At 32.0% G+C, this 15,831-nt stretch overlaps 1 protein-coding gene across 1 annotated transcript; it reads left to right on the forward strand.

Annotated features, from left to right (window-relative positions):
* The first annotated feature begins 387 nt into the window (after positions 1 to 387).
* LOC129002331 (EF-hand domain-containing family member B-like) lies at positions 388 to 1,863 on the forward strand. The gene has a single exon (XM_054430047.1). It carries the CDS (start codon positions 388 to 390, stop codon positions 1,843 to 1,845), a length of 1,458 nt encoding a protein of 485 aa, XP_054286022.1. The 3' UTR covers positions 1,846 to 1,863.
* Positions 1,864 to 15,831: the final 13,968 nt, after the last annotated feature.

Genomic DNA, 15,831 nt, shown 5'->3' on the forward strand with positions numbered 1-15,831 from the left:
ACGAATAACAATCCTAATATTTTCAATTTTTACTAGAAATTTAAAATAAACCCTACATTTTGGTTAAAGGCTTAAGTTATTTCATAGTAAAATATCACTTGAGGCTTTACTTTAAAATTATATAAACATATGTTATAGTCTTACATTTTAGACGTATACATCTGTAAGCTTCTAAATAATGATGTTTGTAAACAATACAGCATTATAAAAACAATAATTTCTTTAGTTATGTCTTCGTTTGCGAGTTCTCAAATATAATAACATTTACCAGTGTATTTGTTTTTACGAAATGTGTAAAAATTCCAAGCAACGTGTCAAAACAAATTATCGACGGTAAACTCAAAATTAACGATTTAAATTGTTATTTGTCGACAAGAATCCAAGATAATGGATGGGCTTTTAGACAGGGTGTCAGGATTTCCTGCAGCAGGAATTCCGTCAAAGAACACAAACAAATCCAACAACTCTACCGGAGTATCTGCTTGCTTACTCCACGAGGTGACCGAAGACGAAAAACACTTCTGCAAGGCAGGTCCACTCGACTACAAGCTTCCTCCGCCATCAACAAACATATACAGGGGTTTCAACACAGACGTGAAGGAATGCCTGCAGCCTGACAGTGACAAATCCTTCTTCCAACTTCTCCGAAGAGAGTTCCAGGACACTGTGTATGACTCGTATTGGAAGCGACCAGTGGGTAAAACAGCTGACCCTACTCCAACACTTCCAGCTGGGATGGATCCTAATGCTATCTTCGGAAAAGTCACCCCTAAAGACATTCCCGCTGGAGAGATAGTGAACCCTAAAAAGTCCTACTTAGAAGTAATGGAAGAAGCTAGAATTGGTCACGAGATGTACAAAAACACCCACAACGACTATGATCCAGGGGAACAGACAGATAGACATTATGGAATGCCTTTCAAGAAAGACCTCGTCTGGGGAACCCCTACACCTTGCGACCCTCAAGGAAGATGCATGAAGAAAGTGATGACGTTGGGTGCAAACGATAAGATATTCGTGTCTAAAATCCTAGCTGATCATAGGACAAGGAATAGAAGTTTGGTTGGCAAAGTTTTGGCACCCAACAATAACATTGAGTGTGTTCCAAAGGGTCATGCTTTTGGAAAGTTGAACAAAAGGGAACCTCTCGGAGCTGGAGAATTGATGAAAGAATGTCCTCCGAGTCTTGACAAAGTTGATCTTCACGAAGAACTCTGTCATGTTAATACTCTTCGTCAACAAACCAAAAAGCATAAGCTTTCGCACCGAGATTTGATAGACGCTTTCCATAGCGTTGATGTAAAAAAGACTGGATACTTGTCAAAAGAAAATGTATATCAAGTGCTTTCTAGATTTGCAATCAAACCTGATCGAGCTCTCTTTGAAAGCTTGATGTTCCGGTTGAAAGTTTTTTGCCCAAATGGAATGGTTGCTTACGAAAAGCTAGCTGATGTTCTTAATGTAAACGGCGAGTTTCCCAACATCCCTAAAATTGAAGACGTACCTAAAGAAGTTTTAAACTTTGAAACAACCAATCAAATTGCTCACAAATATCATTGTACCGATGAAATTGACAGTATGAAAGCCATACCAAGGGCTGGAATTCCTCCGGTGACAGACGAAAGCATATCTGAGATCATAAGTCCGAGTGTTTTCAGCAGCTACGGTTTGACCCCAGAAGACTTTACTATTCCAAGATCAGCTGCATATTTGAGGACTCTCGTCAATAGAATAGGGTGTCGACTCGACAAGGACACTTTCTGTAAAGTTTGGGAATCAGCTAAGGATTCTAAAGGTTGCGTTTCAATTCAATCTTTCCTCAATGCCCTTGAAAAATTCAAATAAATTTACCTCAAAACTCATTGACTTTTTCTTTACATAACACTTTTTTGAGGTGTGGATTATAAAAGGTGTATTTTGACGCAAATAAATGGAAGACGAGTATTGGAGGAGTTAGATGTTTTAGCTGCATTACTGATATAAACGGTGGTTCCAGTATTTAAGAATCAAAAGGCTTTGTTACTGACTAAGATCAGCTGTTTGTGTTTCCTAATACAAGTCATGACCATTTATTAAAAACTTAAGTTCAAGAACAGCAGGGTTCAGTTTCAGACCATCAAATTGTATACCATCAGAGGTATAGAAGTCCCCCATTACATTATGATGTTAACTTAACGAAATGCTAGAAAATGCGTTAATCACCACACGAATGTTTGGCTTGTCAAAAATGAATAATTAAAAGGATTACTCACCACAAATTAGATATCCACAAAGTAAACATTAATCCATTTTGTCACCACACGGGACACAAGCACGCACATTCACTGAAACAAAACATCCATCATGAGTTCAAGCTGACTGGAATTTTGAAGAGTATTTACCAACTTAACTAGATTAATATTTCCTATCGGGTCAGATGATTATCGGGTCACCACTTGCCATCTGTTATTATGAATTTCCCGTCTTTTGAGCCAACAGTAGTGGAATGCAAGTTGCAACAATCATTATGGAATTTTACTATCTTTGATCAACATGACAGCTTTAGCTTAGTAAACTGTAAACATAATTTTACTAAATAATCTATTTTAATTTGTTTCAGCCAGTTAAACAATGTAAAACCAAGATAATTTCCAAAATGTGGGAAGAAGTGACGTAAGTATTGCATTTATTATTTTTGTAGGATTCGTTAATTAAAAAAATTCTTATAAACTTTTCATGGTAGCATTAAAGGTCCTCGTCGGGTCCCTGAAGAATTTCAAAGCCAGAACCTGACGAATTGGACAATTACAATATATGAAACAATTACACTAATTGTTACAGCGATCGCGGTAAAGCGATTCGGCCATCCGGACACATATAACCTCTTGTAATACTGTAGTTTGACACTGGTTGGTAATTTTTTAAACATTAAAATAGAGAGTAGGCTTGTGTGATGTATTCAATCGATCAAGTGTAGCCTGTTCCGTAGTCCATCCCTTGGACAGTTTGATCCCCTATCCGTCACTGGGGTGTGGAGCTTAAATTAACACTGATTGAAGTTCAGCACTTGGCTATATAAAATGTGATCGATTCATCGACTTTGGATAGTGCAGGTAGAATTCGTGAACGTGAATTTGAAGCATGTTTCAATGTTTCATGACGTGTTGATGAGTTGGTGTTGACTATAGTCTGCATGACGGAACCTGTCTTCTACAGTCTACCTGGGAACTGGTCAACGAGTTTGACCCGGGCTAGTCACAAATAGGAAGGTCAGGGGACAGGTTACACCATACAGACTATAAATTGATTCTTTTAGGGGTAAATTACAGTATGTAAGGGTGTTTAATTTTTGGTCGTAGTATTAGAAAATGAATAATTAACAAATATACGTTTCAGCTTTATTAGATCAACATTGTTTTAATGTTAATTAAATTTACTAGGTAATAGTGGACAACAAAGTACACTCTTCATATACAGGAAAGAAACATGCATTATATTACTAAACATTAAGGATGGCATGCATTCGTTTATATTGTTGAAGTAAAAAGTATTGAGGCAGTCGGTGATTTGAGTTTTGCATAGAAGAGCTAAGTATATAAAATTTGATTTTTTTTTCGTTGCTAAACTTGTGTTTGGAATAAATAATACTAAGTTTGTCAAGAAGAGCAGATGATTTTAGGCAAGCAATGTAAAAAGATCAGCTACGATCAAATAAGGGACTATAGTTAATTAATTGTAAAGTATGCCACGACCTAAAAGGTATTCATGATTTAAAAGAATAATAAATGTTAGTTAAACCTATGAAGAAAATATTTTGTGGCTTAATAATATAAGATTACACCTCAATAGGTGTGTGACGTATATTTTAAAAACGTGTTCTTTTCAATAAGAAAACTAATAATAATCAGTCCTAAAATTAAGATGAGCGAAGGATGGGTGTTGAAAGAATAAAGTGATGTAATTGTTGAACTAAGATCAGCTGTTTCGTTATAGCCAGATCATTAATTAAAAGACCAATAATGATCAAGACCAGTTTAGTAAAGGTTCGATCCAGCAAAAAGCTACTGACTTGTTCACAATCAAAATGCAGCCTTCTGATTAACAATAAATTATTACATCCATTAATTTATCCAGCTATACCAATTTTACTAAACTAAACAAATGGTTAAGCGCAATTTATTTTTTCATGATCGAAATCATATTTCTGATCCAAATGTCACAAAAATAATTTGAAAATCGAAAATCTAAATCTGAATGTGAATGTTTAGTACCAGTACTAGTTTTTTAACTCATCGACACATAGAAGTAATAAACAAGTTTAAGAGTAATTTAGATCAGAATTATATTTCTCGTCAAAAAATTTGCCAAAAAATAAATTGTTAAGGGTAATTTAATCGTAACCATAATCAGTCTCTCATCTAACAGTTGGCAAAGGCATTTAACTATTAAAAATACTACAAAAATAACTCTAAATAGGAAAATGTTATACCGAACATAGAATTAAACAAAAGTTAGAGGTTATTTTTAATGTTTTAATGAGCGTAATCATATTTCTGATAACTGTTGTAGAAGATATTTAAAAATTAAAGGTCCAAATGAATGTGAAATTAAAATAAAAGCGTTTTTGAAAACTCATCGACACATGGAAGAAAACGAAATTTCAAGAGTAATTTATTCATTAAAATAATGTAATTTTTTTCTTATCTAACTGTTGGGAAAAGCATTTGAAATTCTAAGGTCTGAATAAACGGGAACATTTCACAGTGGCTTTTTTAAACCTCACTATAGACGTATACAATAATGTATAAGAGTAATTTAATACTTTTAAAGAGCATAATATTATGGATCTAACTGTTTTTGAAGGGATTTCAATATTATAAGCCTGAATAAACGTGGATATAAGATTATTGAACGTTAAAAAAACTTTCGGCACATAACAAATTAACTAGCATCCAACTTTTGAAGAAAGTATTTGAAAATTAAAAGTCTAAATTATTGTGAAAGTTTATATACCATCGTTTAAAAAACTCACCGACACACAGAAGGGACGGACCTCAACTGGTACAACTGTACTCGAGTTGTTTGCTGAGGTTGACCCTTCCCTCCAAAAAACCACCCGCGCAAACCACCCCCTCCCTCCCCCACTGACCAGCGACGCTTTTTGTGAAGAGTCTAGTTCAGGGCTGGGTCAAACCTGTCTGATAGAGGGGGAACTTATGGTATTGAATTTTTAATGCAGTTATTTATATACAAAGTATTATACTCTGTGTTATGGAACCTGTCTCCCGACCCTGTGAACTGACCTAATGCTCGGGTCAACCTTAGTCGAAGGACACAGGTTCAATCATACAGACTATAATCAACAATGAATGTAAGCAGAGTGTTGGTGCGTGCCGTTTGAAGAATGTGTTTAAATAATTTCAAGTTTTATAAGAGTGTAATTAGGCAAAATGACAGCTCAAAAATATGCCAACATTTAGTCTTATTTTCCTGGATAATGATTATTTTATATTGATTAACCAATTAAGTAGACGCACCATTGGGCGCTACATATATGCACAATGAGTGTAGATTGTGAGTTGGTTCTTTAATCAGTACTATATTCAAAATCCCAATGGTTAAGACAGCTAAGTCAAATTTCAAGCAAAAAAAAACTATGATAGAGCATAATCAAAACAAAATTATGGATAGCATACTTGTTTGTAATATTCGCAAGAATTCCTAAGGTACGGAGAAAATACATGATAGTAAATTGTTACGAGCAGTTATACCCGTGCTTTGTAACTGGAAGAAAATGTGACCTAGGCAACCATTACAATGTATAAGTAGTGCTGATGTGTGTTTAAAAATACAGCAACTCTATGATTTAAAGAGATAAACTGATTTAAAAGTGTAGAACTACTTACTTTAAAACCCCTAATTTTGATTTCAATAGATCCAAAAGAATAGGACAACATACCTTAGTGTAGCAATTACATATTGATGCTTCATGAAAGAGATGTTTTACCATAGTTCTTCAATTTTAGTCTCTTTACACATAGCTTTCTAATTAAATTACAAATGAAACTGTGAGCAATACTCTACAAAACGTATACAACTTCCTTTAACCAAACATAACCCTCTTACTAACGCACATAAACCATCACAACTTATTTTTCGAGTAAATAAACAAACACCAGTTAATTGTATTGACCAGCTGTTTCATAAATTTATTTTACTTAAACTTAAGAAGCATGTCAGACGTAGCCCTTTGGAAATCAGCCTGTCGGGCAAAGACCGTAAGACATTTGTCCATACCAATAACCTTTGGCAAATCTACACACTCTAAGCTTTATTTTGGTGTGCTATTTGCCTATATTTTTTTGTAAATGGCGAAAACCGTTTATTAAAATTTGATTGCATCAATTTAATACTATAAAAGATGTAGGTACATATTGTTTGTTTCGAGTTAACCATGTTACTTTATACGTATAACAATTAAAAAAATGTACAAAATAAATTTTAATGGATTTTTCAAGATGAATAATGGATACAGAGACAAATAATAAATTGTCATCGCCTATAGTCTGTACGATGTAACCTGTCTCCCGACCAGGTCTGCCGGGCCAGTCCCAGGTAGACGTAGGGTCAGCATACAGGTTCCATCATACAGACTATAGGAAACATATGTCTTATACTGTATATGTGTAACTGTGGGTTCCGAGCCACTGGGTCATGGTGTAAATAGCAAATCTATTATTGATTTGGAAGAATTTGAACCCTGGACCCCGATCTGCACAGTTCAGTGCTCTAACTCTTCACAGTCTTCATCACAACAATCAACATGACGTTATCAACCACAGTGCATTGACTTTAGACATAAACAGTGAATAAACTAATAAAATCTACAATACACTGATGAACGTCACAGCAGACAGATGCGTTTTTACCATCATCAGTATCGGGTAAATAATTAAACGAGGGATTTAATTAATTCATACTTTAATTAGTGACTGACTCGTTTGTTTTGTTAAGTAATTATGATGCTGCATTCTCTCCCGCACGCACACACACACACACACACACACGCGGCCCACGGGGGTCGTATATTACCACAGTGTCACACAAACTTTCATGTGATGAAATTCTTCGTCGAATATTTATGGTTTGAGTTTAAATACAGCTGACATGGATGTTTTAACTAATTAGGTGAATGGTTAGGTTAATTAGTAAAAAAAAATTGAAATAATTTGTGAAGAAGTAGTTTTTATAAGTCGAGTTTGTAAACTTTACCATGAACTGGTTCAACTGAAATTTAAAAGAATAATAAAGGGTGTCCAAAAAAGTTGAGGACATAATTTGCGTAGTGATTCCTTGGGTCATAACAAAGAGGAAATCAAGAATAACATTTTTTTGCGATTAACCAGATTTGAAATAATTTGTGAAGAAGTAGTTTTTATAAGTCGAGTTTGTAAACTTTACCATGAACTGGTTCAACTGAAATTTAAAAGAATAATAAAGGGTGTCCAAAAAAGTTGAGGACATAATTTGCGTAGTGATTCCTTGGGTCATAACAAAGAGGAAATCAAGAATAACATTTTTTTGCGATTAACCAGATATCAGCCTTTTTGTCTTTTTTACATAAACCTTTTTATCTTTGAAACTGATCTTTATGAAACTTGGTAAGTATGTTTAGATAGAAGAAACAGATGTTAGGAAAAAAGTTCATCTTGATTCAACCTAAAATTTCAAAATGGCGAACAAATTTTAAATTTTAAAACTTTGACCTTACTCAAAGTTTTTAGTTGTAACATGGGGCAAACATGTCTAGTTTCTGCCTTATTCTACCCCATGTTACAACTAAAAATCGTAGGTAATATTTCAGCTATTTCTTATTTGATATTTTTGAACTTGGCATCGTTTTATAGGAAATTAAAATTGCTAAATAAAAGTGTTCTTGAAATTTTTTCATAAATTCAGCCATTTTTGAGTAGGCCTACCTAATTTATTTTTTTTAATTTTAAACGGCTGCCATTTTTAAATTATAGGTTTAATGAAGATGAATTGTTGTCCTTATATCTGTATATTCTACCTCAACATACATACCAAGTTTAATAAAGATCGGTTAAAAATTTCGAAGATAAACATATTTATGTATAAAATACAAAATGGTGGATATCTGGTTAACGAAACGATTTTGGAAAAAATGTTAGCATATTCATGATTTTCTCTTAATTTTGACCCAAGCAATCGTTACGTAAATTATGTTCACACCTTTTTAGAACACCAGTAAAGAAAGATGAAAATATTTTGAGGGATTTCAACCTACATCCCTATCACAATACATATATAACAAATAGTGTCTAAATTGTTATCTATAACAACACCGTATATTTATCTGTTATATAAATAAAAATATTTACATTTTTAACTGTATAAATAATAAACTTTAAATTTCTTAAGAGCGAAAGTTTGTCAATCATTCTCTTTTACATGTAAAAATACTTTATTATGGACGTTTTACCAAATATAATGTGGAATTTACACCATAACAATACATGTTCTATAAATTTTATGCAGACTGCTTTTGCTGTTAACAATTATAGATAGCCTATATGTTTACCATTTTAAACTATAAAAAAAATCTTAAGAAATAATATCGTGAATATTTTTTTTCAAACGTGTTTCCATTTATTTATTTAATAACAAAAAAGGATTTCATTCATAATTATTATTATGTTGATACAAAATATATAATATTCAAACAGAGGACACGATGCTAGTATTAATACAGTATATTTCAGGCCTGTTTTAAATAGTTAGGGTAGTTCTGATGTTTTTAAGCAGAGGGTGTTTTTGTCAAGCTACTAGCGCTCATGGCGGCAGTTGCTGGAACTACCGAAATGGGGGCGACAATACAGTACAGTTTGCACTCGAACTAACGAGGGGAATATAGCAAATAAAAAGACGTAGTACCATTTAATATATACCATGTAACATATAACAGTTTATGGTATATAGTCACTAAATTTCAAAAATAAAATTGGAACGTAGATTTTGTTCCATCAAATTGTAAAGCATTTATATATGAATTAATTATGGTAAATTAAAATGTAAAAGAAATACTAGACATGATAATGAATTAAAAATATAATAATATTTTAGTTTACAATATATAAATTAGCATTGTAATTTCACATTGCCATACAAAAGTTTTAAATAAATGAAACACACTAATTATTTACAGTTTCACTTCTATATAGTACAAATTTAGTTAGTTATTCGTAATAATCATTTCTTACCACTAGATCTCATAGATGTAATAATCAATTAAATAACATTATTTATAGCGGTTCACATAATTTATCATGGCTGTATATGAATTCAAGTCAAAATATAAAATACTTTCACATCATAATCAAAGAACTAATTTTGTTTGTCAATTGTATTTTAATTGAAAATACAAGTTTAAAAATAAATTAAAGACGTTAATAAATTAAATAAATTAAAGGTAATTTTGTATGTAAATAAAAATAAAAATTATTTTCTAATATTTCCGAAAACATTCTACATATCCAAACAAAATATAATATCACACACGTCTCCATATTATACCTACTTTGCGCACAATTGAAGACGAATAAAATATTGTATCAAATACTTTTACAAAATCAAAGATATTAACAATTTCGTTTGTAACGGAAAATCATCGTCAATTCACATGTGACGAAACAATAAAGCAAGCTTCCCGCCAATAGAGGCGCGTTCCAATCAATAAATAAATAATACAAAGGTGAAATTGGTTGCCGCGCAAATTTGATTTAACCCTCTTTGACGCCATGCACCTGGGACTAACATGACGTTTGTTGTTCAAGGATAAAAGCTTTTCCCGGGATTTTATTCGTCCAAAGTCTACAGGGACGCGGAATTGCGGTCTTGCGGTGAAAATGAAAATTTCATAAGTTTGTGGAAATTTTTGAAGACTGATAATGGTCTGTAATCTGTAATCAGTTGATGACAATTTTTCGTTCGGGTAAGAGGCGAATCAATTTTAAATTTAATCATAAGCAAATTAAAACCAAACAGTAGAAAAAATGGGTAAAAAAATGCCCTGATGTAACAGGGAAAAATATTGATCAAAATCTGCGTACACCAAATTGTCCCACACATAAAGAGGTTAGGATTTTAGAATAAACTAGCTGTTACCCATTGACTTCATAAGTATTGATAAAACTATTGATTGGGTTAAGTTAAGCTGAAATAAACAAAATAGAATACAGTAATACAAATAATTACACCTGATTTTAATAAGGTAATACATTGAAAGAATATCAAACAAATAAGTTCAGCTGAGGTATTTTTAACATTAGGTATATGGAAAGTTCCCTGTAAAAAGGAATTACGACCTTAAAGGGCAATTTATGATAATGGATAGTTTTGGGCAAGGTTTCTCGTCATGACGAACATTTTAAGTATATGGTTTATGGGGGTGTGACTTGCAGTTTTCTTAAAAGTTCATGGGTACTTTGGGCTTTATATATGGATTTGTTCTATGAGCACCATTCAAAGTCAATATATATGTTTTCGGCGTTTTAGATTTAGTTTAGTATCTCCAAAGAACAGGAAGTTTTGTAAATAATACATAACAAATAAAAGTGATTAGAAACCTACCCTTTGCTCAACTGTTGGGAAAAGAATGTAATTTAAAAAAAATTTCGGTTTAAAATAAACATTGTATTAAAATACTATATTTTTATGACACGTTGCATTTGCAAAATAATTTTAACTGAGCTAATAAAAATACACAAATAAGTGCCCTAATATTTTCTTAACTCAACTTCTTTTGAAACGACAGAAGAGTGTTTTCAACTTCTAATAAAGACATTTGGATCGAAAGTCGTAAGGTTCAATGTAATTTCCAAAGTGTTTTGTAAAGTTGCCCAAAGTAAATTGAGTTTATTCGAAGCCCTCCCTGACTACTTGTATAAATAATAGTTTGACATTTATACGTTCGATTGTTGCGACTTCATGCGACTTGTTATGGCTGATATCTTTGCTTTTCTGAGGGAATGTTAGAAAACAGCTAAGGGGGAAAAACAGTTTTTCAGTTGGCTTTAACAAACATAAAAGTAAAACCTCGTAACAGCTGTTTTCACAGTGACATTAATTTTTTTTACACAAATTAATTTTAATATCATGTGGTTGTATGGGAAAAATTAAAATATAAATTGTTTATATGTAGCTGTTTATCCCTATTATAACAATTTCTGAACTTAATTGGATAATTTATCTTTAAAGAGAGCAAAAGAAATTACGAAAATGTACATTACTTATTTACTTGGATGTGAATTAAGTTAGGGATTAATGTTAATTTGCTATTGAGCTGATCATTTTCAATTTTAGAAAATAAAAAAAAAAACTAAGCAGGCAACTACGTGGGTTTAGCTTTTTTCAAAAGTATATTTAAAAACAAAAGTATTTTCTTGTTATTTGAGGGATATTTATGGATATTTTCCAATAACATTTGTAAATTACAATTTTTCACTACTTTTTTAGTTTTTTGATCTGGCATGTAGACAGAATCACGTTCAAAATGTCGAAACATCGTGAAAATTTTTTACTAATAATTTTAGAACGTGTTCTCGACCATCTCTCAAATTTACTTAACATAATCAACTTACCATAATCAAAAATAAAACTCCAAATAATTGTTATCCCTTTTCTTCCTAACCTCATTGTGAAACACTCGAAAAACATCTAGGTCTTAACGAAATGGTTTAAAATACCAAACATTCTTATAATTTATCATTTTTAAAATTCAAAGTGAGATCTTCCTATAAACCCCAGATTTATAACATTCTGATGGTGTAAAGTCGGTCGTAAAACGGCGGGAAGTCACCAGCTGTGCGTAGACAGGTGTACCAACAGAATGTTCACACTTACAGGTGGCGGCACTGCAGCTGGTGTGGCGACGAAATCTAATGACCACTGTAGCACGATAAACAACTGAGTCTATGGGAATGTGGGTGGACTGTAGTGGGCCTTAGAGGCTGTATCTTGGTAAAATGTCTGATAAGAATCTGGAGGAAATGTGAAATCGTTTGTGGCGTACTACTTATATCGGTTGATAAGGAATGTGAAATAAATTGCGGGAACAGCTTCTCAAAAAGGTCAAGGTTTAAAGATTCTTTTTTTCTTAATATTGATCTCCATGTGAAAACAATACATCAATTAATTCTGATAGTTCGCAAACTATCCTAAGCCAGTAAACTTATAGGAAGTTCTAGGTCAAATATAAGATGAGATTTATCCTTTACCATTTTTCGAAAGGTATGTAATTATTTTGTTAAGGCAAAGAAGATTGGAAGACGAGTGTCGAAGAATAAAATGACAGGTGACTACGATCAGCTGATTCCATGACCAGTTGTTTTGAGCAATGATATCTAGGGCCCGGTTTCGAATCATAAAACCCTCGTGTGTAATACTACATAAAATAGGAAAAAAAACTCTTGATCTTTTATTATCTTTTAATGAAACATTTATTTGTGGTCATGCAAGTTATGTACAAATTTGTCATTTTAATAAAAATACCGTAGCCAACTTATGACTTCAGATTTTATTGAACAATCTCATTTTTTAACTCTTTGAATAATCAATTAAGAACTTATTGAGATGTAATCTAAGATGGAATCTAAGGATCCTACTAACGTCAATTTTCCATTTTTTAGTCAGAAATAGAGTTAACTAAGACAATATATAATAACCTCAAACCATACTACAGTATACGAAAAACTGTACAAAAAACCAACTATCGAGCGCCGCGCCTCATGTGGAAACTTTCTGCAGCACAGATCTGTACTGTTTAGATCGTGCCTTTTCGCAGGCGTTCCACTAATGTAATCGCCCATTTTATACATTGTTAGTGTATAAAGACTTTTTTCACCAATAGGTGTAATAAGTGTAAATTTTTACGTTAAATTAAACGTGCTGTTCAAATTGATTATGACTCTTGTTGGTTTTTTATTATATTAATTTATTGTGACTAAAAAAACCTCTCGAATCAAAGCAGGCTCCATGTTTTACCATAGTACATAGACATAAAAGTTACTTTCAACATATTGTCTTTTTATGTTTCGAATCATTTGTGTAACCTGACCGTGTGCACATAGTCCCTGCACACGAGAATAACTAAACAAAAGTTTACAAAAATTATATCTTTTACCAATCACAATTTTACCAATAAACTTTTTTCAATTGTATTTTTTATAGTATAAATATAACCCCGTTATATTATATCGGGATACACGTCAAGCCCGAAACTTCCAAAATGTCATCCATGTCAAAGAATGATTATCTATATGAAAGGCCCGTTTGGTGTCAGTTCATCCAGAAAATGCGTAAAAGCTATCGAGTATCAGCCATTAGGTGATTTGACAGTTGATAAGATCGATAATACAGTCATCAAACAGACAGACAGCCGCGTAATGATATTAAATAATGCAACAGTGGCAACACTGGTGGACAGTGGCGCTGTGTCAGCGCGGCGGCGAACAGCGGAACTACCAGCGTCGTTGCCATAGCAACGCGGACATCTGCTGTCAACAAAGGGGTGGGGTTTCCCCAACATGGCCGAACTTTTATTTATTATTTAGTAGACGTTGCTAGGCATCAGTGCACATTTTGTCATTCCGCCAATTTGTAGTAGCGAATAAAATAGTGCGCTTTGTGCAGTGTGTTTGTGTTTTGTGCATTTTATGTTTTCAACGTACTTTGCGGATGTTGCAGTGTTGTAATGAGTTTTTTTGTTTTATCGGATATTGCCTTGTTTATTTGCGGTTTCTATTGCATGTAACTTTTAATCTGTGGTCTGGTTTGCATTTGCGGATGTTAGTTGAGGTTTTTATTCGTAATGATTATTAGCATTATGCAATTGAAAAGTTGTTTGATGCAGTTTTAAAAATATATAATTACAATTAAATATTAACTAAATCCCTCATTTTAATTAGCATGCTTATTGTTCTCACTTTTAATTTTGTTTTTCCATACAAATTAAATATTAAAATTAAATTCTCAATTCTTTAAGGGTTTTGAATATTATGTATCATTTTTACTGTTCGTCACACCTTAGAAGTGAAATATTTAATCATCCGTACTTAAAGATTACTATTCTAAAAAAATATAAATACAGTGTAAGTACCTCAAAACTTGGGGTAAACTTTGGGGACACCGAAATGGGGGCTCAAATTAGTTACGATTTTTTAATGTAGAACTCATGAAAACAATGTACTGAAAGAGATTTGGGAATTTACATTACATGGATTGATAATTTCTAACTTTTTCTTATGAGTTACAGATAGGTTGAAAAATAGTTGAAGGTTTAGATTGTTTGTATCCAAACCGGTCTTAAAAAGCGTCAAAGCCTGTTTTTTTACACTTTACCACGGATTTTAATGGTTTCCATCTTACCGAATACAATAAGTAAATTAAAACTTATTATGGCTTGACAGTATATTGTTAAAACTCTATGGATTTTATTGCAACAGTTTTGTCATTAAAATTAAAAACACTAAGTTTAATATTTATTTTAAAACATTTGCCATGTAAGTCTATACATTCGTTCGAATCGTACCACTTAAATTTAAAAAAAGAGAAATCTATGATTATTTATTTATAAATTTTAATAAATTTCAGTGATCTTTTTTACCATTAAAATACTCAATGTAATACATTCACCTAAAAGTAAGAAAATATGACAAAAAAGACAGCCAAGACGTTAAAAGTAATGTGTGTTTTCATAAAAAAAGGTCTCGTTCTACATTGTGAGTTTGAACAGCTTGATTCTTAAAATGTAACTAGGTATAAACGTAAATATCTGGTAAAGAAAATCTGAAAAAATATACAACCATTTCTTTGTGAAGGGGGTGGGGGTGGAAAATGTATCGGGTACAGTCCTCATCAAACACAATAGACCACCTGTTCACTACAAAGTTTAGAAGTTCCGTATAAAGTTTTTTTTTTTTAATATTATTTCAGTTTTAAATATTATTTTACACCAACCATACCTTGTTTAATATGAAATCAATATTTAACCATGAGACTGAAAAATAGCCTAGTGGGGATGGATCACAAAATAACCCCTTTACGACGTTACAATAGGTATTTTTTTACTCTACAGCACTTTCAACTTAATACTAAACTTTATTTTATATATTCTAACTATTGTTAAGTTTTATACTTATGAAGTTCACTAATTATTAATTGGACAATTATACAAAGTCAAATGTTTAAAATGGTTATTGTAAAATAGTTGATAATATATGCTTTAACATGTTAAATACAAAAAACCGAAAATCTGTTAAAATATTAAAAATTTATGTTTAATCTATCCAGAAATTTATTAGCACATAATACGAACTCCATAGATTCAAAAACTTGACAGCATATCCACATTCATACACATTTCATTTGTCCTAGATTACCCCTGCGTTAAATGTCAATGAAATATTATTTAATAAAACTTTTATGGATAGTAGAAACTATTTAAAGTATAATTAAATTATACATTAACATAATAAAATGTGGCCTATACCATAACACCTTTCAATTCCTTATCCAGCATTAGTTTTAGCTGCGTTTGTCTTAGAGGAAAATCCTATGTCGTCTATGGCAATTTCTGTATTAACTGTACAGCATTGCACCTAATTTGATTCCTAATAGCTAATCATGAATTCAAATAATAAAATTCGTAATAATAAAAAAAGCCTCAGTTAACAAAACATACTTGTAAATTACAATAAAAAACTGAACAAACTGAAAAAAATTGGGTGAAAAAATATTAATTTATATGCTAATATATTCTTATGCGGTTATAGG

Source organism: Macrosteles quadrilineatus, unplaced genomic scaffold (assembly GCF_028750875.1).
Source record: "Macrosteles quadrilineatus isolate MER2022 unplaced genomic scaffold, UCM_ALF_1.0 Scaffold_9__3_contigs__length_116548681, whole genome shotgun sequence".
NCBI lineage: Eukaryota > Metazoa > Arthropoda > Insecta > Hemiptera > Cicadellidae > Macrosteles > Macrosteles quadrilineatus.